General features: G+C 32.6%; 1 protein-coding gene across 1 annotated transcript; it reads left to right on the top strand.

Moving 5' to 3' along the window:
• Positions 1-261: 261 nt before the first annotated feature.
• Positions 262-20,830, top strand: LOC139485877 (uncharacterized). Its single transcript, XM_071270528.1, has 4 exons — positions 262-764; positions 16,637-16,858; positions 18,715-19,372; positions 20,465-20,830. The coding sequence occupies exons 1-4, from the start codon at positions 365-367 to the stop codon at positions 20,523-20,525; spliced, it is 1,341 nt and encodes a 446-aa protein (XP_071126629.1). The 5' UTR covers positions 262-364; the 3' UTR covers positions 20,526-20,830.
• The last annotated feature ends 2,665 nt before the right edge of the window (positions 20,831-23,495 follow it).

Below are 23,495 nucleotides of genomic sequence, written 5' to 3'. Positions count from 1 at the left end.
TATATAACTTGAACAGACGTTATTTGTATCACCGTTACATCATCGGTTCCTGATATACATGTAGTATGGTGAAATTTGGAATAAAAAAAGCACAAACACATGATTTTAAAATTAAATTAATAACAACTTCTTATATCATTATAAAATAGAGAAATACGGCACAAATATTATAGAATATGATGGGAAATGCAATCTCCCTTTAGAGCCCCATAAAACCCCGCCAGTTTTCAGAGGAACATAGAACCATTCGTTACTCTCCCCTAATGGAACAGACCCGTTGATTTGGCATTTGCAGTTAGTGAAAGAATTACCGAATGAATGGTTCCAGTTATACAAATTAGACTGACAATCATTGACAACCATCATGCATCGCTGTTCCCCTATCATAAGATATATTCCAACAAGTTTAAACCCCCAAGGATGCGGCAGACAAATTTCAAATGGGAAAAACACGACTTTGACAAATGTACTTTCTAGCTACCAAGATTTTCAATTGCGTCCGTTGAGAGTCGGAGCGTTGTCATTCGGAAAGCGTTATGGGGGTTCCGAAGTATTTTCATACATTGAAAACAACAGTAGACAGTTTGTTCGCGAAGAGTTTCTCACAGACCAAGATGTAAACCAGAATGCCATCAGTACTTACTCCGTTGATTTTGAGTCAATATTCAGCAAGGGATTTGATGTCATCCGTGACGCTAATATTGTGGATGACAACAGGCAAAATCTTGTCCTGAATTTGTTAAATGAGTATTTATGTTCTTTAGGTGGGTTTTAATAAATATACAGTTAAAAATATTTGAAATTGTTAACAGTAAAAAAAAGGGGGAAGGGGTGTTGTCAGAGAGCCCACTAGCATGTCGAGTGCTTGAGGATAAGACCCTATCTTGAGCAGTTGAGTGCCAAAACATTGTTCTAATATAGTAAACAAGTATAACCTAGTGCCAAAACATTGTTTGAATAAGGTAAACATGGTAAAGGGTGCTTTAAACAGTTTTGTATAAAAAAAACTTTCCCCAACTAAAATTAACCATTTTATTTACTTAATTGGTGAAAAAGTATTATATTGATCATGTTTTTATGCAGTTAAGCTGCATTATGCGAGCACCCTAGATTTGTGTTCTACCCAATAAATGCTGAAATACTTGCCATTGTCATTATCTAGCTTGCTACTATGTTATATATAACTAATTGAACACTTTTTTAATACTTTTTATTCTGGATTACAAAAAATATGACCAGAAAAACCTTAAATGATCGTCGATTTATCCAAAAGTTTTGAGGTTACACATAGGAAGTAGTGCTCATTAGGAATCCTTGTGTAGTTTATTATGACCTGTGCTTTTGGCCAAGATGTCAAAGAACAATTGTATGAAATATTAAATCGCCGAAAATCTCTTAAGACAAGCAGTTTAGATTTCCAAAATGGCAAAAGTCGTAGGAATATTGTTTGTCATCAATGCGTAGTACAACTACGTCAGTAGTCTATTATATAATAAGTTCAACTGTTCATGCTGTTGGCGGCAATTTCAAATTAGAAAAAGAAATTTTCGTATCTTTTCAATTTGGAGGCAGGTGTGCAAATTAGCGGGGGTCCGAGGTCCGCGACCTTCCACTTTTGCAAGCGGAATTTCAACTAGGATAGTTGCTTTCTAGCTACGCCCGACGTAGTCACCTTCGACTAAAGAAAATAAGAATTAACTTTGCAAACCTTTTCAACATGTTCACCAAAGTCTCCAATTGAACGAGCTAAAAACTTATTTTTATCATTATTATTCATGACAGCGATGTTCATTTTGTTCAACCGCTAGCTTTATACAGAAAATCGCCGACAAATATTGTATAAATTCGAGTAAAATCGTATCTGATTGACAAAAACAACATTGTAAATACATAACAATGGCGGCCGTGAAGACAAAATTTTACACTATCGGATCCGATTCCAGAAGCGGATAAGGGTAATTCCTGGTTTGGCGATCAATTACAAAATAAATCCAAACAGGTGAAAAAATACATCTATGCATGGTAAATGAATATAAACACTGGAATTGTAAACCAAAAGATATATGTAAAAGAAAGAAAAAGCAGAAAAATATTTTATACAGAAACTCAAAATTCTTTTTGACAAATTTTAATTTAAAAATCCAATACAAGGTGACAGCTGGGAATAGTATATCTAAGAATATACATGTTTATGTTCACAGTCTAAATCAGTCATAAATGATGATAATGCATGTGAGATGCTTTTAAAGTGTAAACATATTATTGCAATTTCGAAGGGTTATTTTTTTATCTCAATTTTGAAGGGTCAATTAAAGTAGCTGAAAGTTTCTTTATTTTCACAAATAATGCAACTATATTATATATACCTGAATGTAAGTAAATCATAAGATATATAGGTGGCATCCTTTGGGCCACTCTACCCCCTCCTGTTTAATAACTTGGTAACGGTCGAGATCCCCACCCCTAAACCATATGACGGGCAGATCCAGGATTTTAGGTTAGGAGGGGCGCAAACATAAATTTTCTCCGAACAGAGCGAGGCTAAAAAAATTTGAGGTAAAATTATCGGAATATTCTTTATTAAGCTGAGAACAACCCATGCTTTGCAAATTTAAGGGCGGTGCACGCCCGCCCCCCTCCGACTAAATCCGCCCCTGCATATATTCAAGTATAGGACAATATAATAAATAAAATGAAATATAGGGGGAGTCCCTGGAGTTACCCCACCCCCTCCTGTTTGAGAACTTGGAAACGGTCGAGATCCACACCCCTTAACCATATATATTCATGTACGGGACAATAAAACAATTCAAATGAAAGATAGGGGAGTCCCTTGGGTCACTGTACACCCTCCTGTTTGAGAACTTAGAAATGGTCAAGATCCTCACCCCTAAACCATATATACTCATGTATGGGACAATATAACAAATCAAATGAAATATAGGGGAAGTCCCTGTGGTCACCCCAACCCTCCTATTTGAGAACTTGGAAACGGTCGAGATCCCCACACCAAAACAATATATATTCATATATGGGCCAATATAACTAATTAAATGAAATGTAGGGGAAATCCATAGGGTCACCCTACCCCCAGTGGGGGATCCAGAAATTTTCATAAGTGGGGGCCCACTGACTGACCTAAGATCAAGATCCTCACCCCTTAGCCATATATATACTCATGTATGGGACAATATAGCAAATCAAATGAAATATACATTTAGGGGGAGTCCCTGGGGTCACCCTACCCCTCCTGTTTGAGAACTTGGAAACCAATGAGATCCCCACCCCTAAACCATATATATTTATGTACATGTATGGGACAATATAACAAATAAAATGAAATTTAGGGGAAGTCCCTAGGGTCACCCTACCCCCAGTGGGGGATCCAGAAATTTTCATAAGTGGGGGCCCACTGACTGACCTAAGATGGGCCCGCTCCCAGATACGCTTCAGTGATTCCCTATATAAGCAACCAATTCTTTTCCCAAAAAAGGCCCCCCCTAAATCCTCTGCCTACCCCTACCTGTTTAAGAACTTGAAAACCGTTGAGATCACCACCCCTAAATTATATATATTCATATGTACGGGACAAAATAAGAAATCATTTACATTTACTATGGGCAAGTCGGTAAGACCTCACATTTGATCCCTGTTGTAGTGAACATTTTTCTGATTCGTGTCTCATAACTTTTGTACTATAGAACACAAATTCAGTTTTCTTTCCAGGGAAACTAGTCCATTCATACTATTACATGTTCATACTAAGTCAACTTGAACTTCTAGCATTCAAATAAAACCAAGGTTAACTACCAAGTAGAACAACTGCACTCATTGGGAACTTGTACCACTGCAGACTCACCATAAAAAAATATACATTGCTATATGCATTGCTTTTGAAACCTTGATAACATATAAATTATTTGCCTTAATAAATAAATCATTAGATAAACATAAATGTACTATATATGAATGTTTAATGTTGAGTCAACTTTGCCACAGCTTTCATAATTACGGTTGTCTTGGTTTTTGGTTAACTGCCTTCAGCGCTTACAGCGCTTTGATTGTGTACCATTTATGGGCATTTTGTTTTCTGGTCTATGCGTTTGTTCATCCGTCCTTCTGTCCCGCTTCAAGTTTAAGTTTTTGGTCAAGGTAGTTTTTGATGAAGTTGATGTCTAAATGTTGAATGATTAATATTATTTTGAAAACAAGATTGAATATATATACATGTTTTGAGGGGAGACAATACTGTAAACATCCTGTTATTTTAGTAGTGAAAATTGAAAACTTAGGCCACACCAATTTGATAAATAGTTCTTCGGACATTTGCTCTAAAAAAAATGGGGCAAGCGAGCGAAATTTTTTTGTTTTTAAAAAATTCTTGAAAATGAGTTTTTGAGTGGTCTGTAAGAAACACATGACAGTTATTAAATTGATACTTTCAGTTTGTAACTTTATGCGGAACAGCCTTTTTTAATGTTTGAGGTTGAATTAAATTTCACCAAGGGCTGTTCAAAAAATAAATGTATGGTGGAGGGAAGGAAGGCACTTTTTATCTGACCCCACCATGCATACATTTTAATTTGGATACTTCATTTAAATGTTCAAGCAATCTTTCTTAAAATAACCACCACCCATCAAATGTTAATACAGGTGCCTTCCTCCCCCCATACAATTAATTCTGGAAAGGCCCCAAACAAAACACAGGATTTTCTCACGGTTTAAGAATGTTTGGTTGCATATAATTGCTTACATCTATACTTCTTTTGAATTTTGGTGGATATTTATATCATTGGGAATTAACCACATCTCTTATTGTTATGTTAAGAGATGTGCTTGGAAACTAAAAGATGAACAGAAGGATATGTGTTCTCATCAAAACTAACTACTACTGTGAATTGTAAGATGCACTCTGGGAATGAATAAATTTTTGATATGGGATAGATTTTATTTTGATAGTAGGATTTTGACATATTTCACAGTAAATTGCAGTCTTTGATGGATAGGGTCTTTATACCACAAAGCATTTTAAAGTTTATTCTGCACAATTGTCCCTGATTCTAAAGTATCTGAAGATCACCCACAATCTATATAGTACTAGCCAGATCAATAAGGTCACACAACAGTTTCTATCAATTTCTCCTTGCCCTGTTCACACGATTTTGGTTTAGGTTTTTTAGGAAGTTCTATTGATTTTTTTTATTAATAGTGCAAACACATTTTCTTTAGGGGGACCTGTTGGTAATTCAATTAAATTATTGTTTGGATCGGATCATCGGAGGGTGTTCTATCTATTTCGAAATTCACAAATTTACAGTTTAACTCTCCAACACAGAACTATCCATGTCAGTGCCAATATTGATAGGTGAAGTCCGAAATTACTCTGGCGTTATACGTCAGAGTAATCTCGAACTATGATAGGTGATACCCACGGCTGTTGTCGAAATCGAATGTGTTTGATATCATCAAACGAAAATATTGACAGACTTTATTTACCCTTTTAGCTTCATAAAAGATATCTTCGAATGTAAATGATGACGAACAACGGGTAGCCGTTTGTCAGATCAATGATTGCCTGTACTCAGCATTGAGCCGAAACCACAACAACTGATGGCTAGACATTTTGATTTTTATATTTCCTTTCACGTTTTATTGATTGATCACACGTGCGTTTGAACCCAGATTAAATTATATGCAAAAACAAGAGTTACACTAAAGACCTGAAACCGGACCTGAAAAGACCTGAAAGTGTACGACTAAAATTAATCAAATTGCAATAACTTTTTTATTATTGGATGGAATTTCTTCAAGTTGAAATTTTATTAATTGTAAATATCCAAATTTCATTAAAATTTAAATGTTTTATATTAAAAACATTTTTTTTATGCTAAAAGTTGGACCTGAACGGAGAAATGAAAAGACCTGAAGGGACTTGACAATCTATGATCGGACTAATTCTAACTTCAATAACTTTTTTAATATTCAGTGGATATCTTTCAACTTTAAATTTTGTGAAACAAAAAGTTCAATATAATGATAAGATTAAAAAAAATATATGAAAAATATCGTTGGGGTGTCAAAACTTCTGATACCCTGAAGCAAGATTTTGACCAGTTTTGAAAAAATCAGTCTAAATGAAGATGAATAATTAAAAACAGTTATGCCCCTTCAGCTTGAAAACATTAATCACATGCAAAATTAGTAAGTAATAAGCTAGTGTCTCTTGTTAAACTCTTGTCAGATTTTTACGAAACGTATATCATAAATTTATATTAGCAATGTCATAAATAATTTGTATACCTTTTTTACCGGAGGTATTAAAGGTATACCGTTGTCCGTCTGTCCATCGTAAACATGTCAGACATTAACTCAAAATCGCTTTAACCAATTTGCATAAAACTTAAAGAAATTGTTTATATCTACTGACGTGAGCTCCCTCTTGTTTTTTTTTTTATAGATTTTAGATTATACCATTACAAGTTATTGGGTTTTCTTCATTAAAAAAGGGGGATTTTCCAGTTTTCAGACAATAACTATAAAATGCTTTAACCAAATTGCAAGAAAATTTGGTGAATTGTTTAAATATTTTGACATGAGCTCTCTTCTGATTTTTATAAAATTGTAAATTTACGTTTCCATATTACAGGGTTTTATTCTTTAAAAAAGGGGGATTTTCCAGTTTTTGAACAAGAACTCAAAAATCCGTTCAGCAGGTCTAATGAAACTTTGGATAATATTTAATATCTGTTGACGTAAGCTCCCTTTTGATTTTATTGATATAGATTTTAGGTTTCCAAGTTATGGGATTTTATTTATAAAAAAAGGGAGGATTTTCAAGTTTTTGGACAATAGCTCAAAAATGCTTTCAAAGTTTCAGCAGTTCTCATGAAACTTTGGTGAAATGTTATATCTATTGACATTATTGACATAAGCTCCAGTTTGATTTTTATAAATTTCTGATATGACAAGTTGTTGAACTTTATTATTTGAAAATCTTGACAGGGTAATCATGGGCTTCTGGCACAGCTGTTTTTTGGGATACGATTGCTTGCTTTCAAGCAATCTGTAGACTTTTACCGTTGACTCAGGGCTGCATTCCCTCACGTCAACCGTTTTATTCTAAACATTCAGCAACATCTCAGATTCTTATGATTGTCTTGCTTTAAAAGGTAAAAACAAGCAAAAGGATTGAACATAAACAACTTTCCTGTAATGTTCTTCTCATAATCTTCATGTTTGATATTTCCCTTGACTTATATACGTGTTTTTAACAACACGGAAAATCAGAATTAAGCAGTATTTATATTTAGTGTTTTTATAAATTTTGAAACACGTCAGAGGGAATTCCCCAGTTTTGATAAATGGGAGAATTCTCTGAATTCCAATAATTCTATATCTGTCATATAGGAACTGAAGTGGCGTTTTTCTTATTTTACGGTCATGAAACTGATATTTGATGCTGTACTCTCATAAAGAAATGGAGAACCATTCATCATATCATTTAATAAACGTTTTTGTTCCAAATCGCAAGTCGCGGGTTTGTTAATGTATTAATGCGCATGCGTATAGTTTTTGTCGAGCCTGCAACTTTTGTTGCAGAAAGCTCGACATAGGGATAGTGATCCTACGGCGGCGGCGTTAGCTAACTTCTTAAAAGGTTTATATTTTAGAAGGTGAAAGACCTGGATGCTTCATACTTTGTATATAGATGCCTCATGTTACGAAGTTTTCGTCAGTCACATGTCCAATGTCCTTGACCTCATTTTCATGGTTCAGTGACCACTTGAAAAAAAAGTTCAGAATTTTTGTAATGTTGAATTCTTTCTTATTATAAGTACATGTAATAGGATAACTATATTTGGTATGTGCGTACCTTGCGAGGTCCTCATGACTGTCAGACAGTTTTCACTTGACCTCGATCTCATTTCATGGATCAGTGAACAAGGTTAAGTTTTGGTGGTCAAGTCCATATCTCAGATGCTATAAGCAATAGGGCTAGTATATTTGGTGTATGAAAGGACTGGAAGGTGTACATGTCCAACTGGCAGGTGTCATCTGACCTTGACCTCATTTTCATGGTTCAGTGGTTATAGTTAAGTTTTTGTGTTTTGGTCTGTTTTTCTCATACTTTATGCAATAGGTCTACTATATTTGTTGTATGGAATGATTGTAAGGTGTACATGTCTAGCAGGCAGATGTCATCTGACCTTGACCTAATTTGCATGGTTCAGTGGTCAAAGTTAAGTTTTTAAGTTTTGGTCTTTTTATCTAATATTATATGCCAAAGGTCAACTATATTTGGTGTATGGAAATATATTATGATCTATATGTCAGTCCCGCAGGTTTTATTTGACCATGACCTCAATTGCACGGTTCATTGCACAGTGTTAAGTTTTTGTGTTTTGGTCTATTTTTCTTAAACTATAAGTAGTAGGTCAACTATATTTGTTGTATGGAAGCTTTGTTAGCTGTACATGTCTGCCTGGCATGGTTCATCTGACCTTGACCTCATTTTCATGGTTCATTGGTCTTTGTTTAGCTATCTTGGTTAATGTTAAGTTTATGTGACAGTTGTAATAAAGCTTTATACTTAGGACTATCAACATAATATCAATGATTAGTAAAGAAGGCGAGACATTTCAGTGTGTGCACTCTTGTCTTGATTTCAAGGGGTATCAAATTGAGTGGTTGCTCTGGATTCCCCGCTGCATTGATTAATTTGAAACTCATGGGATTATTTCTATGTCTGTCTGCTATTGAGGGTTATTGTTGTTGCATAATTTTAAATCGTATACATCATTTAAATTATAAAAGTAAATGTCCACATCGTAACGGGTTTACCTATAAGTTATAACACCCCTTCACCCGAAATGGAGTCTTCCATATTATCGTTTCGAGTTGTCTCCCTTCCGGAGTTCTTGTTGAGAAAGTTGTTGCCCATAATTTGTCAACTAGTGAAGACAAAGACTCAACAAAGATTAAAAATGCCAAACAAACATTACAATCAGATATCACGGATACGGCTACTTTAGATATTAACCATAACACCTTCGTAAAGAGCCCATCAGGCACTAAAGAAATATCCAACAAAAACAATGAGAACCAAACAATGGAACAACACGAAAAAAATGTAGTGTCTCAGACAATGGATCAAAATAATAACATGGAAAAATTTATGACATGTATGGAAAAACATTTTACCAGCGCTCTTGATAAAATATGTCAACAACAAACTGACATGCTGGTTTTGAAAATGACTTCAATGGACATTGCATATAAACATACCATTCAACAAAATGAAGAAAGATTTACTCAAATGATGGACAAAGTAGAATCTGTGATTAACAAAAAGGCTAATTTAGAAAGAGAAAATGGAGAACTAAAATGCAAAATTCAGCATATAAATCATGAAACAACACTTGAAAAAGAACTACTGAAAACCAAAATGGAAACTAAATGTGAGATGCTTACACAGAAAAATAAATCACAAAGTGACAAAATTAATAAACTAGACCTGGAACTTGGTGAAATTAACAAGGAGATGCAGGTAAGGAAAAACAAAATAGAATCATTAGAATCATCATTTACTGCTTTTCGCAAAGACATTGAAGACAAAGAAAAAGAGATTCTTAGTTTAAAAATACATGCCAGTAGTGGCGACGGAGAATTCCAAACTGTGCCAATATCTAGACCATCAAAACCATCAGTTATTCTCATGGGCACCTCAAATACTGAAAACATAGACCCTAGAATCTCACCAGACTACAATGTGCACAAAGTTACAGCATATACCCTTGACGAAACAGAAAAAGAACTCCAAAAGCTTGAGAGTGAACCAAACGTTATTGTGTTACACTCCTTAACGAACGAGTTAATGAACAAAACTCCAAATGACTGTGTTGACAGAATGACTAGGATATGCGATGATATACGTTCACGTTTCAATAATATCAAGATCGTGATCTCCTTGCCAACACCGAGAAGCGATTCTGAAGATTATAACTCAGATGGACAACTTATAACAATTCTAATGAAAACCAAGTTCAGGGGAGATGACTCTGTTATCCTATGCGACAATAGCAACTTGGCATACAAAGGACAAGTGATGAATAGATATATAGCTCAGGACCAATTTCATCTTACTCCTGATGGAACTGCTGTACTAGCTGCAAATATCCGTGACTGTATCGATAAAGCCCTTAATTTGCCTCCACGCAGTACACAGGGAAGAACTGGATATGGAAGAGGGCGACCCTATAGAGGCAGAGGCGGCAGACGTGGCTATGGACGTGGCCGTAGAGGATACCGATAGACTGTTAAAATTACCTATAGTATAAACCTCATTGATATCTTCTTTTTAAACAAATTGTACTGAGCTGTGTTGTTATTTTGAATATTATATCAGCTAAATAATCCTCAGGTAGAGAGATTATTTCAATAAACATTTTTTAGTACTATTTTTTTTTATATAACATTTAACATTTATAACAGTAAATTCAATTTTTTGTGTACAACTAAAAATAGATCTAGATATACAACGTAATAGATATTCAAATATATTGTACAACCAAATACAGATATAAGAGATTTAAAAAAAAAAAAAGGCTAGTGTAGTGTGTACACATAAATATACAAATACATATATACGTTATTATAAGATACAATATGAAAACTAGTCTAAATATATGCAGCTGGAATGTTGGGGGGTTGCTGTCAGAACATCATGATAAGTCAAATGATAAGAATTTTTTATCAGAATTAGCACAAAATGATTTAGTTTTATTAACTGAGACCCATGTTGGTTATGAAAATCATTTGAAATTTGATAACTTTTTGTACTATCCATTCTGCAGACCAAAATCTAAAAATAACAGATATTTTGGTGGTCTAGGGATTCTCATACGTAAAGAAATTCGTAAAGGTGTAAATTTTTTGAATAACGGGACCTCAGAATACCAATGGCTAAAATTGAAGAGAGAATTTTTCAATTTAAACAAAGATATATATCTGTGCTTGATATACTATGCTCCCAAAAGCCAAACAGACCTACTGGAGATAATAGAAAAGGATATAACTGATAGTTATGGGTCTATGGGGGACATCCTGTTAGTAGGGGATCTTAATGCCAGAACTGGGTCAGAAAAAGACTATATTGATGGTGACAGCACCTCCCATGTTCCTTTATTTGATGAAAATTATGATGTAGACTGTTTCACAGAGGAAAGGGTCAGTAAAGATTTAATAACTGATTCCAGAGGGAAAAACTTGCTAGAATTTTGTATAGGTAATCAGTTACGTATCTTGAATGGGCGTATGTGTGGTGATAGCACGGGTAAATTTACATGTTTCAAACCTAATTGATGCAGTGTAGTTGATTATGCTTTAGTTTCTCAAAGCCTACTCCAGCAAATTTTATATTTTAATGTATCAGATTTTAAGGCAAATTTTTCTGATTGCCATTGCAAAATCACTTTTAAGATTTTAGCATCTTTCCAATTGGAGAAAAATAAAAGTCATATGAAAGACTTTCCTTTGAGGTATAAATGGGACACAGAAAGTATTCAAAATTTCCAGGAATCATTTACACATCCTGTCATACAAAATGAGCTAAAATATTTTTTAAATAACAAAATTATCTTAGACAAAAAGAATGTGAATGATGCCACATATAGTATTCATTCAATATACGAAAAAGTGTGCAAAGTATCACTAAAAAAGAAGAAGAAAAGGGTAAAAACATGTAATCATAAAAAATGGTTTGACCAAGATTTAAAAAGTTTGAAAAAACATGTTAATGATAAATCTATATTAATGTCAAAATTTCCGAAAGATCCGATAGTGCGTGGCTCTTTTTTTAAACTTAATAAACAATTTGCCAAACTAAGGAGGAAAAAGAAAAGAGAATTTAGAGAAAATATTTTGGACCGTTTAAGCAATCTAGAATCAGAAAATCCAAAGGATTATTGGAACCTTGTCAATCAACTCCGTCTTGAAAATAATTCAGAAACTAAAAACAACATAGATGGTGACATTTGGTATAAATATTTCTCTGACTTGTCATCCATTCCTGAAAATGAACACATAAAGTCCAAGATAAAAGAGATAAAGAGTAAACTTGAACTATTAGAAAAGAAAAACTTTGGATTCAGTGAGATTGACTTTAAAATCACCCCTGGTGAACTCCAAAAAGCCCTGAGGCAATTAAAATCTGGGAAAAGTCCAGGTCTAGACACTATTACAAATGAAATGTTAAAAGTTTCACAGAGTTATATGCAAGATTGCTTACTAAAACTTTTTAATGCCATTCTTCTATCTGGCATTTATCCCAGTAATTGGTCTGAGAGCTACATTACTCCTATATTCAAATCTGATAACCCGCAGAACCCTGAAAATTACAGAGGTATTGCCATCAATAATAGTCTTGGCAAACTTTTCAATACCATCCTGTATAACAGACTTGATAAATTTTTATCTGATAAAAATATCATAAACAAAACTCAAATTGGTTTTTCTAAGAAAGCTCGCACTTCGGATCACATTTTTGTACTAAAATGTCTCATAGAAAAATATGTTAAAAGAGGCAAAGGTAAATTGTATGTATGTTTTGTAGATTTTCGCAAGGCCTTTGACAAGGTTATTCATATTGGTATATTATACAAATTATTACAGCATACAAATAATGGTATTTTTTATAACATTTTGAAATCTATGTATAGTGACGACAAAGTGTGTGTTAAAGTAGAAGACAAAATAACTGATTTTTTTAGATATAATGTTGGTGTACGACAAGGTGACGTTTTGAGTCCCACATTGTTTAAACTGTTTATTAATGATTTGCCAGATATATTATCTAACAATTATGATGATGTCAATTTAAATGATGAAAAGATACCATGTCTACTTTATGCTGATGATCTTGTATTAATATCTGACTCAAAAGAAGGGCTTCAGAAGAGACTTGATACTTTGTGCACATTCTGCAAAGATTGGTGTATGGAAATAAATGTGAAGAAAACCAAGATTATAATATTCAATAGGAGTGGTAGACTCCTTAATGAAAATTTCAATGTAGGAAATAATTCTATTGAATGTGTTAAACAATACAAATATCTTGGCATAGTCATCCAAAATACTGGAAACTTTAATGAAGCCAGGAAACAATTATTCCAAAAAGGTCAAAAGGCCAGTTTTAAACTTTATAAAGATTTGAAATCATCTAATCCTCCTATTAAAACTCTTTTGCATTTATTTGATCGCTGTATACAGCCAATTGTAACTTATGGTTGTGAAAATTGGGGTGTTATTAACATTACTTCTAAAAGGAAAAATTTGTCCCTTTATGACATATTTAAAGATTGGGAGTTTGAGAAGCTAAATTTAAAATTTTGTAAGTATATTATTGGTGTTACAAAGATGTGCACAAATGTAGCAGTCCTGTCTGAATTGGGTAGATATCCTCTTTATATAAATTTGCTAACACATATGTTTATGTATTGGCATAGACTAGAGAATTCTCCATCTGATTTATTGAAAAATGCTTATGCTGAGTTAAAAATGATAGAAAGTAAAGGTCAAACCAGTTCCAATAATTCATGGCTCTCTAATATCATTTTCTACAGTGAAAAATTGGGTATTGACCTAAATATATGTAAAAATCTAGGAAAAAATAAATTTAAAAACTTATTGAAAAAACAGCTCAAATTAAATTTTCAAAATGATTGGGAGAAAATGCGAGATTTTTATTTACAGAATCAAGGCAAATTGGACACTTATTTTTCATTCAAAAAGTCATTTGACTATGAAAATTATTTAGATTTAAAGCACCCACAAAAACATTTATTAACAAAATACAGACTTAGCAATCACTGTTTAAGAATAGAAACTGGCAGACATGAACGAATTACCAATGTATGTGGTAAATATGAAATATTACCTCGACATGAGAGGATATGTTTATATTGTAATACAAATTGTATTGAAAATGAAATGCACTTTCTTCTGGAATGCCCTATTTACAATAACCTCAGAAGAGATATCACTGATTATATAAAAAAATACCCCAGTTTAGATAGTTTAAATATAAATGATCTTTTTTCATGGATCATGATTAATGAAGATAGCAGATTTCTATCTATTTTATGTGCATACCTGGATAAAGGCCTGCAACTAAGAAAATCAGAAAATTAGTTGGATACTCTAAAATATATCAAAATTATCTCCCCTTGACCACTGATCCTTTCTTCATGCATTTGAATTTCAATTATTATTTTATGTTTCTTTAATCACTCTGTAATGTTTATGTCATGTTGTAATTAATGTTATGCTCTTAATGGGCCCTTTAATTTGGAAAATAAAAAATATTGTATTGTATTGTATTATTGTATATTGTATTGTATATTGGAAGTATTTTCCGTCAAAATTGAAATGCAGTACGACTCGTCAAGAAAATTAACTCTTTAAATGTCGATAAACGTCGTATTATATTAAGAGCGATCTCAATTTAAACAGATTAGTGTGTATGGAAAGGAGTCATGCCCACTGGCACTGACCCAAAGGAAATTAATATTTAAAGAGTTAGAAATGGGGTTCCTCCTAGAATTAACGGTGATTAGATACGAAGTGAAACACCTTATCTCATTCTCAGTGACTGCTGTGGAAAGTAAACTTGGAATTGATAGTACAAAAATAAAACACAATAAGTACGTTGCTCATACACTTGTATGGTATTGTATCCAGGATTGGCCATTTTTAAAGTTGTGTGACTATTCTGATTATAACATTTTGCATGTGCAGTTGAACTGTTGAATTAGTTTTGAAAATAAATAATACTATCCAGCTGTACCAGGGCTGCCAAAAATGCGTGAGACTCATGCATGTTCATGCTTTTTTGCGGCAGTATCCTTGGATCTATTTTTTTCCTCTTTCATCTTTTAAATTTTGGCCAAATCTCACGCATTTGCTTAATGAAAAGTTGGCAGAACTGCTATACATGTGTCAATGAAAACTATGGCAATCATATCCCTCAGAGCATTCTGCTCTTTGATTAAAAGAGTTGTGCCCCTTAGAAACAATAATTATATGGAGAATAGCATAGTTAGGGGTCTCATATGTTTAAATCTTGCCTGATGTTTATCATAAGTTTTTATCAGCAATGTCTTGGATGAGATTGAGCAGGATACAGAAATACCAGGCGTCAGTCAGTCTGTGGGTCTGTCCATCCAGTCTTGTTAGAACTCTTACATTTTGTACGTGTACAATTCTTGTCAGATTTTTATGAAACTTAAGTTATAGGTTTATATCAGCAATTTCTTGCAGGAGTTTAAAATTTTAATTGGAGCAGTTATTTTGAAGAGAGTTATGTCCCTTGAAAAAAAAACTATAAGAAAAATTGCTTCTATAGGGCTCTAATAGACCACTTTTGAGTTCATCCGTCACCGGAAAAAACTCATCAATCATGCATGCCGTTATGATGTCATTTACCAGATAGAGGGGATCGCCTGTATCCATGCACTATTAATGTTCATCAAGCGTCTTATTGATCGTCATTATGCAGGATAATCTAAAAATTATATTTGTTTTGTAAGTACTTAATTATAATTCCCTAATGACAGCAGTGTTGATAGTCAATTATGAGAAACTTATTTGCCGATTAATTCATGCAACATAGCATTATAGTTTTCCAACCACTCGCTCAACATTGGAACAGAAGTGACGATGCCCCTAAATGCACGAATGAGGTTCACTAAGCATGCTAAAACCAGAGTTTTTGACGGAAATGCATTGAACTCGAAAGTTGTCTATTTGTACAATTCTTGTTAGATTTATGTGAAAAAATTATCATACATGTAGCTTGATATTAGTTATGACTGTTGGACGCGCTTGGAAATTTGTTATTGGTTATATGGTAAATTGCATCATTTATTTAAGCACTCTTCTGTGTACAACTCTGGCCAGATTTTTATGTAAACTAGTTTTGTATCTTGCATTAAATTGTAGGATCCTTTGTAATAGTTAATTCAGCTGATCTGTAACAATTCCATTTTCATGCCTTATATATCATGTCCTGTATTACGACGCTAGATTAAAACTGACAAGGAAAGATAACACCAAGCCACCAAAAGCTTTATTTTGAAGACTAGGTGGTCAAGTGGTCTAGCGTGTGGGATACACTGTAAGGCGATTTGGTGTCACAATATCTCAGTAGCATGAGTTCAAATCCTGGCTAAGGAAATACGAAAAATTTGCAAATGCAAATTTACAGATCTAACATTGTTGGGCCAATGTTTAGAAGACAATGTATAATGTATATATTTTAAAGTTTTCAATTCAATTGTTTCAAATTTTTCATGTCAGGCCTTTTATAGTCGACTCTTCAGTTATGACTATAGATTTTTCTCATGATTGAAGGCTGTTTAATATATATAGGTACTCTTTGATTATTGGATTTATCCAAATCTGATGGTTAAATTTACTAATTTTAAAACACTCACTCAGACTTGCCAATGTAAGAATATGAATGCACTTTGTATAACCTATAACAATCAATGTATTTTTCTTTCAGAATACAGAAGGTTGTTTTTGGAGGTACATTATGTACTTGAATAACCAATAATAATGAATATTATTTTACTTTCAGAATACCATGAAGGTTGCCTGTCGAATTACGTGTTTAACAACTATAACAACATATCAGAACCAGAAATGTCAGCGGTTTTTGTTACCCACATTTTATCACATTTAGTTCAGGAGAACAAACTTGGCAACACATGTACAGTTAAAGTTAACTACAAAAATAAACCTGACCAATGCCCTTGTAATATATGTCAAAGAAAAGTGCATTATGGGAAGACAACATTTGGTAAGTCATTAGGTTTGACATTGCATGTAATGCATGTATATCATGTGTATGTCAGGATTTAGCCAAGTTTTTTTTAAATTAATTTGTTGGTTTACAAATAAAATAGGGGGTTATATATGCATTGCAAATGTGTCATACAGCAGATATATCTATAGGTTGCATTTCTGTAAATATTGACAATGCAATTTCCCTTAGGAACTCCTTTTACGGCTAAAACTGTACCACTTTTACTATGAAGTTTTGAAAAAAATCTTATCCTAGAATTGAAAGTTCATATGCACCACAATTTTTTTCAAAGGTCAAAATATAGGGCTGTCGGCATATTTTCAACGTTTATATGCCCTGAACTTTTCAGAGTTTAAACTAACACTAATTTTCTTAACTACCCCTACCTCGAATGAAGGGTTACCACAGATTTCAATGTAAACAATATGCACATGTATATTTACTGGTAACATTCCCAAGTTGATAATGTCTCTATGAGATGGAACACAGAGAGCATAACTGGGAACCAGTATGTAAACAAAATTAATTTTCTATGAATATTCTAAATCTCCCCAAAAGAGGCGTGGTTTGAGAAACAGTTGTATTTACAAAGTGCAACCTGTATATATGCATTTTGCCAGCTATACATATTATGTACATACAGTCAGTCAGGGGTACTACTTGTACAAGTTATTTTTAATTACTTGAAGAAGTAATATTAATATACTTATATAAGTAAATTTGTAGGCTAATTACATGTATACAAGTGAATTTTATTTACTTGTATAGGTAAAAAAAAATATTGGCTGAGTTATGTCAGACATTCAGATTTTTTTACTTAATTGTGTAGGTAAAAAAGTCATCCTATCTTCTTTTATTGAATTCTTAGGATTTCTTTGCTCTAATATAATTTTAAGTTTTCTGCCCTTTGCAGATGTCTTTACTAATGATTTAAGTGTAATTTCATGGGCAATGAAAATCCCATTTGTCTGTTATCTTCAGAACACTGTTAATTTACAAGCCCCCAAAGAGCAATTTATGAAGGCCTTGGCAAATACTTAAGATCTTTGCCAATCAGTTTCTTTGTTGAATTAATGAGATGAAACATTGAACTCTTATTAAAAAATATGAGCTAAACTGGGAAAAATCATTAAAGCCCTGATTTCACATTTCAAAACTTGAGAATTTTTGTAGGATTGTAAGAAAAATTTACTTATACAAGTAAATTTTTGAAAAAATTAAAGGGAGATTATTTAAACATTATTAATTTACTTATATGTGTACATTTTTTTTTACTTCTTCAAGTAAATAAAAATAACTTGTACAAGTAGTACCCCTGACTGACAGTGGCCTTCTATCAGAATAAGAGTTAGAATCAATATAGAATCATATCGGATGAGACGAGCGTTAAATTCTTTTACAAGTATTTGCACATCTTTTTAGAAAGCGTTCTTGTTTTGGGAAAATAATGAGACTTCTCTAATCATCAACATACGACCAAAACATTTCTTGAAACAACAAATGTTTAGATTGAAGTACACATTGATATTATGTAAACAAAACAAAGATTTTCATACTGTGTCAGAAAAAAATCTAACACAACCGCTTGGTTAGTTATACCTATATCTGCTGTACCGGTGTACACGGTGAGTATAAAGTGTATAGGTATGTGAAAGTATTTGTCCATTAACTCTATGTACAAATTTTCTCAATAACTTTTCAGCACCAGGTTTTCCCTTCTGGGTTTTCCAGTCCATATAATACTTTGCCAAACCTGTCATATTGAGACCAATATTTCCATGTATTAATATAAATAAGAGATTGGGATTCTGTATTAATATATATATATACTTGTGACTTTTCTATTTTAGGAAATAGATATATATGGTATAGTAGGCCAGATATCATGTTATTCCCAGGAACAGGGGGCCATTGTCAAATATTTGTTAAAAAAAGACGAACAACCTCTTGTGAGTACGATCCAACCAAGCTTGAAAGCCTGCTAGACAATGAGGCTGCTTTCCTCAGACGTGATTCCGTTGTAAAGCAAGCTGTCTGTCAGGCCATTACATTTGCTTTCTACCAGAGACGATACCAAATAGCCAAAAACTGGAATAGTCCAGACATTGTCACAGCAATCCCTACCATTGTACTGAATCCTTTTGGTTTTGATGTTTATATCTATGACCCACAACATGACGTACTGTTGAGAAATTTTGATCAGCCAATTCCATTTTGGCGCCAGTCCGAATCAAATCCCAAACAGAAAGTGTTAAACAAGTCGTCACTTCTCCAATTATGGCTTATGATGAATCATTTGGTCTTTAAACCACAATTTACAAAGGATGGAATTATAGCCCTTGGAGGAACGGCAGGGTTTTTGTCACAAGTGGATTCCGTAAGAATGGAGAGGTTAGAAGAAATGATGAACTTGGGTCTTCCTGCCAAGGCAAAAGATTTCAAATTGTCAGATTTTAAAAGTACAATTCCTGCCTACCATATTTCATGCAGAGACAACCAAGAACAAAGGTATGTGCAAATGATGATCACTTTACTGGACAGTCTAACGAACTTAGGTTAAAATGTCAGCATACATCAATAATACATGTACAGTGAAACCTGCCTAAACTGAATCCTGCATAAACCAAAGACCTGTAAACCAACATGTTCTAAAGCACTGTCATATCAAATTGTATGCGTTGTGATACTGATTAAACCAACACAATCTTAAGTCCGGAAGAGGTTCGTCATTGTATTAGCATGATTATATATAGGGTGTATGTCAATGAGACACCAGTTAGGGTGCTAAAATCAGTTGAGGTGTCGTCCTGAATATGCATGAAATATTTGCCACTGGACATTAAGCAACCAACAATCAATCATGTATAAGAACTATAAAACAGTTTTATTAGCACAATTAGAAGTCTTGTAGAAGTATGGGAGACTCGTTTGATACAGGTCATGGGGTTATTATGATAGCTCGTTCTAACAAAAGACAAACTGAAAGACTTTAATATTGGTTTTGTTGCATTTTTATATATTTCTTAAAGAAGACTTGTCAGATTATGTGTCAGAAATTGAAGACATTATCCTATATCTTTTTAAAAAAAAAATTGGTTTGATGTACTTGTATTTTCTTTAAGTATTAACATACATTTGTATATTATTATACTGAATGCTCTCGACGTATTTGCTTATAATTACATTAGATGTATGTTTCATTATAATATTTAATTCTGATTGGCTTACTGCACATCACATGTTATTCCGTAAGCAGTTGCATTGCTCAATACAACTTTTCACTCATGATAACACGTGCTCCAACAATAAAGTGCACAGGTGAATTAATAACAAAATATATAAAATTATTGTTTTCATGATCATAGCTAAAAAATGTAATTATAAGTATTGAATGCTTCTTTTTGTAACTTTAAAGCGTTGACCGTGCGTACATTTTCAGAATGCTTCATACAAAATGTACTTCGGTCAACGCTTTTACACCCCAATAAATTTACAAAAAGAAGCATTCAATTCTTAAATGGATGTCCATCTGTCTTCTGTCTTGACTCTAAGATAATAAATCTGTATCTAATAAAAAAATCCTAATTTTTTGCCTTGCAGGAATACTGACATCAGAATTCGAAATTCAGAGAAACCCCTGGAGGAATACAAACAACAATGATAATACATAGACTTGCTTCATACAAGATGGTAACCAATGACAACTGATCATTCAGTGCAGCTATTTATAGGAAAGGGTAAAGATACCAGCGCACTACGAATCAATATCTCAGCCACTTACATGTCACTTTTTCAATTGAACATGTTGAAATGAAAAAAAACTAAATCCTTGTGTAACACCATGACAGTTCAACTGTACACGTACATCACCTAGTTGTTTTAGATTTACATATGAGTATATGTATTTTGTTATAATCTTTCGAATGAGCTGTTCATCTTTGTGATCTCTTGATACTTTAGTTATGATATTGACTAATATTAGATTTTATAATTGAGAGTAGTCTTTTTATTGCAATTAGTAAACTAATTGATGGAATTCGCCTTTTCAGAATCTAAATGACTATGGGTAATCTCATTGTTTGTACCCCAAAATGAAAATAACGTTACGTGTTTGGTTAAATTTCCATTGTTTAGAACGTTTTAAACCAATCACGATTCTTTGGTGTACGCTTTTGAAAATTTTACCCAGAATGCATTAGATTCTGAAACGGCGAATTAGAACGATGGTGATGATATTATTATCAAAAGTAGTAATATGGGATAGAGAGAAGCTTTTTAAAAGTCCCTTTCTGTTGGCAAGTTTGAATATTGTGAGAAAGAATTCCATAGTTACAGTCATTTAAACATTCCAGTAGTGTAGTAGTCATGTAGATAGTTGTTGATCAATAAATTACTGAATCGAAAAATATAATAAGGATATATGCAAAATGATGAAGAAAAAAGATATATGACAAATAATGTCAAATAAAAAGGTTGTTGTTACAAATTTAATAGATATATATAACCTATTGTACGATTTTATCCATAGTGAGTCAAACGTAATTTGTTTTATTAAATTTTTATGCTGCAATATCAGTTATAACACCCATATGACATCAATGTACCTAATCAAGTTTTTCTTTCAAAATTTTCTGATTTACTTTTTCCATCAAATGATATTTTATTGTGATAATGTAGTTTAGTTGTTTTTGATATATATATTTTAATTTATTATGTGTATTTTTTAGAGTAGATTTTAAACATGATGGTTTATAAATGAGCTCATGATGAATGTTTTGATATTCGTAAAAAAAAATCTTAAATCTTTAGCAGACATTAATTCAGGAAAAGTTTTTATACGGCCGCATTGGTATCACGTTGTCTTCGTCGTCGTTTGTGTCGTCTGAAGACAATTGGCTTCCAGACAAGAACTTTAGTATAGTGAATAGAAATCTATGAAATTTAAACACAAGGTTAATAACCACAAAAGTAAGGTTGGGATTGATTTTTGGGGATATGGTCCTAATAGTTTACTTTTTAGTAAAATGTTGAATTTGGATTACTTCCCTTACACTGCTTTTAAATTATTAAATTGGTAATCATGGTTGCAAACTCCATTGGAAATTTGAATTATGACCAAATCTTGAGGTAAAGAAATTATTTTGGGAAAAAGAGGTTGGTGGGGGCGGAAAAAATATGGGGGAGGGGGTAAAAAAGAAATTGTGGGGGGGGGGGGAAGCATTTTTTCTAAAGATTTAAAAAATTTAAAAGAATATTTCAAAAACAATTTATTTTATATCATTGTGATTTTCTAGAGTTAATATTTTAGTATTCCAGTTGTTACTGCTATGATTTATTTTTACTTTCCTTCGTGCTACATTTTTTGTTTTTTGTTAAATTTCTGTCATTGTTGTAGAGAGAGAACTGATTATATTTATTTATGCATAAATTATTAATTTTGTTTGCTCAGTAAACTGTCAAGACTTGTTTATGTGATCAAGAATTTTACAGAAAATATGAATTGTGAGAATTTGATTCTCTCTTCCAAATTTTGAAAAAAAACTTTTAACATAAACTGTTTGATAAACTGTTGTATAGTCATTTAAAATCATTTAAGTTACTTCTGCATTATTGATATTCTATAAAGTAAAGTTTTTACACCGAAATGAATGAATTATTATATAAATTCAAATAAATATTTAAGAAGTAATCAATGAATGATTTTTATTTAATTTTGAGATAATGATTCAAAAAAGGATCGTTAAGGTGAAACCCAACACTTTCACTAAAATTAATTTGGCTCGTTTAATTTTCATAAAATTTTGACAAAGTATTAACTTGACCCTTTAACAAAAATATAAAAATTTCAAACACATTGAACCAACCGTTTTGTCAGAAAAATTACACTGGTTATATAGCAGTTTGACAAACACCAATTTTGATCATTGAGAAGCTTAATATTCCCTTAACAACACAATGTAATTAAAACGTTCAGCTGACTTTACAGAGTTATCTCCCTGTAGTGTTAGGTACCACCTTAAGGGCATACGATACAGTTTTGATTCCGTATTTACAGTTTGATGAAATTTTCCGTATGTAATAAAAAATATACCTTCATTTGCTACTTTTTGAGTTAAATGAGGTCGAAAATTTTTATATTTGCTCAAAATTTGGATTTGTGGCCGTATTTTTCCTTTAAAAAAAAAGACATAATTTTTTTTGTTTTTAAAGATAAACACAAATTGTTTTTTGTTAAATAATCTGTAATATCTTTTTTTTATAAGTATCTTAAAAATTTATGCATTTTTTATTCAGAAATAACTCATATTTATCAAATGGTCATGAATTAAGAAAAAAACGTCATTTTTTGCTGTATATTTATCAAGATTAAAAAAAATGCACTATTTACAGTTTTATAAAATTTGGTCCACATAATCTCCCTGGAAAATGAAACAAAATGTCATTTTTAAAAATAGGGGTCCATGCACTTGTTTTCAAATTAAATCAGTTTGAATGATAAAAATCATTCGAAAAATGCATCTTTTCCCGATATGTCACAGTTTGACGTGGCGAAAATAACATTTGACGTTAGCAACGTCATTACCTCCCCTGTAACTGTATCGTATGCCCTTAAAGCTCACCTGTATCACAA

The sequence above is a fragment of the Mytilus edulis genome, chromosome 8 (genome assembly GCF_963676685.1).
Source record: "Mytilus edulis chromosome 8, xbMytEdul2.2, whole genome shotgun sequence".
In the NCBI taxonomy this organism is placed as follows: Eukaryota; Metazoa; Mollusca; class Bivalvia; order Mytilida; family Mytilidae; genus Mytilus; species Mytilus edulis.
Note: the sequence above shows the minus strand (reverse complement) of the source record. Positions and strands in the feature narration are given on the sequence as shown.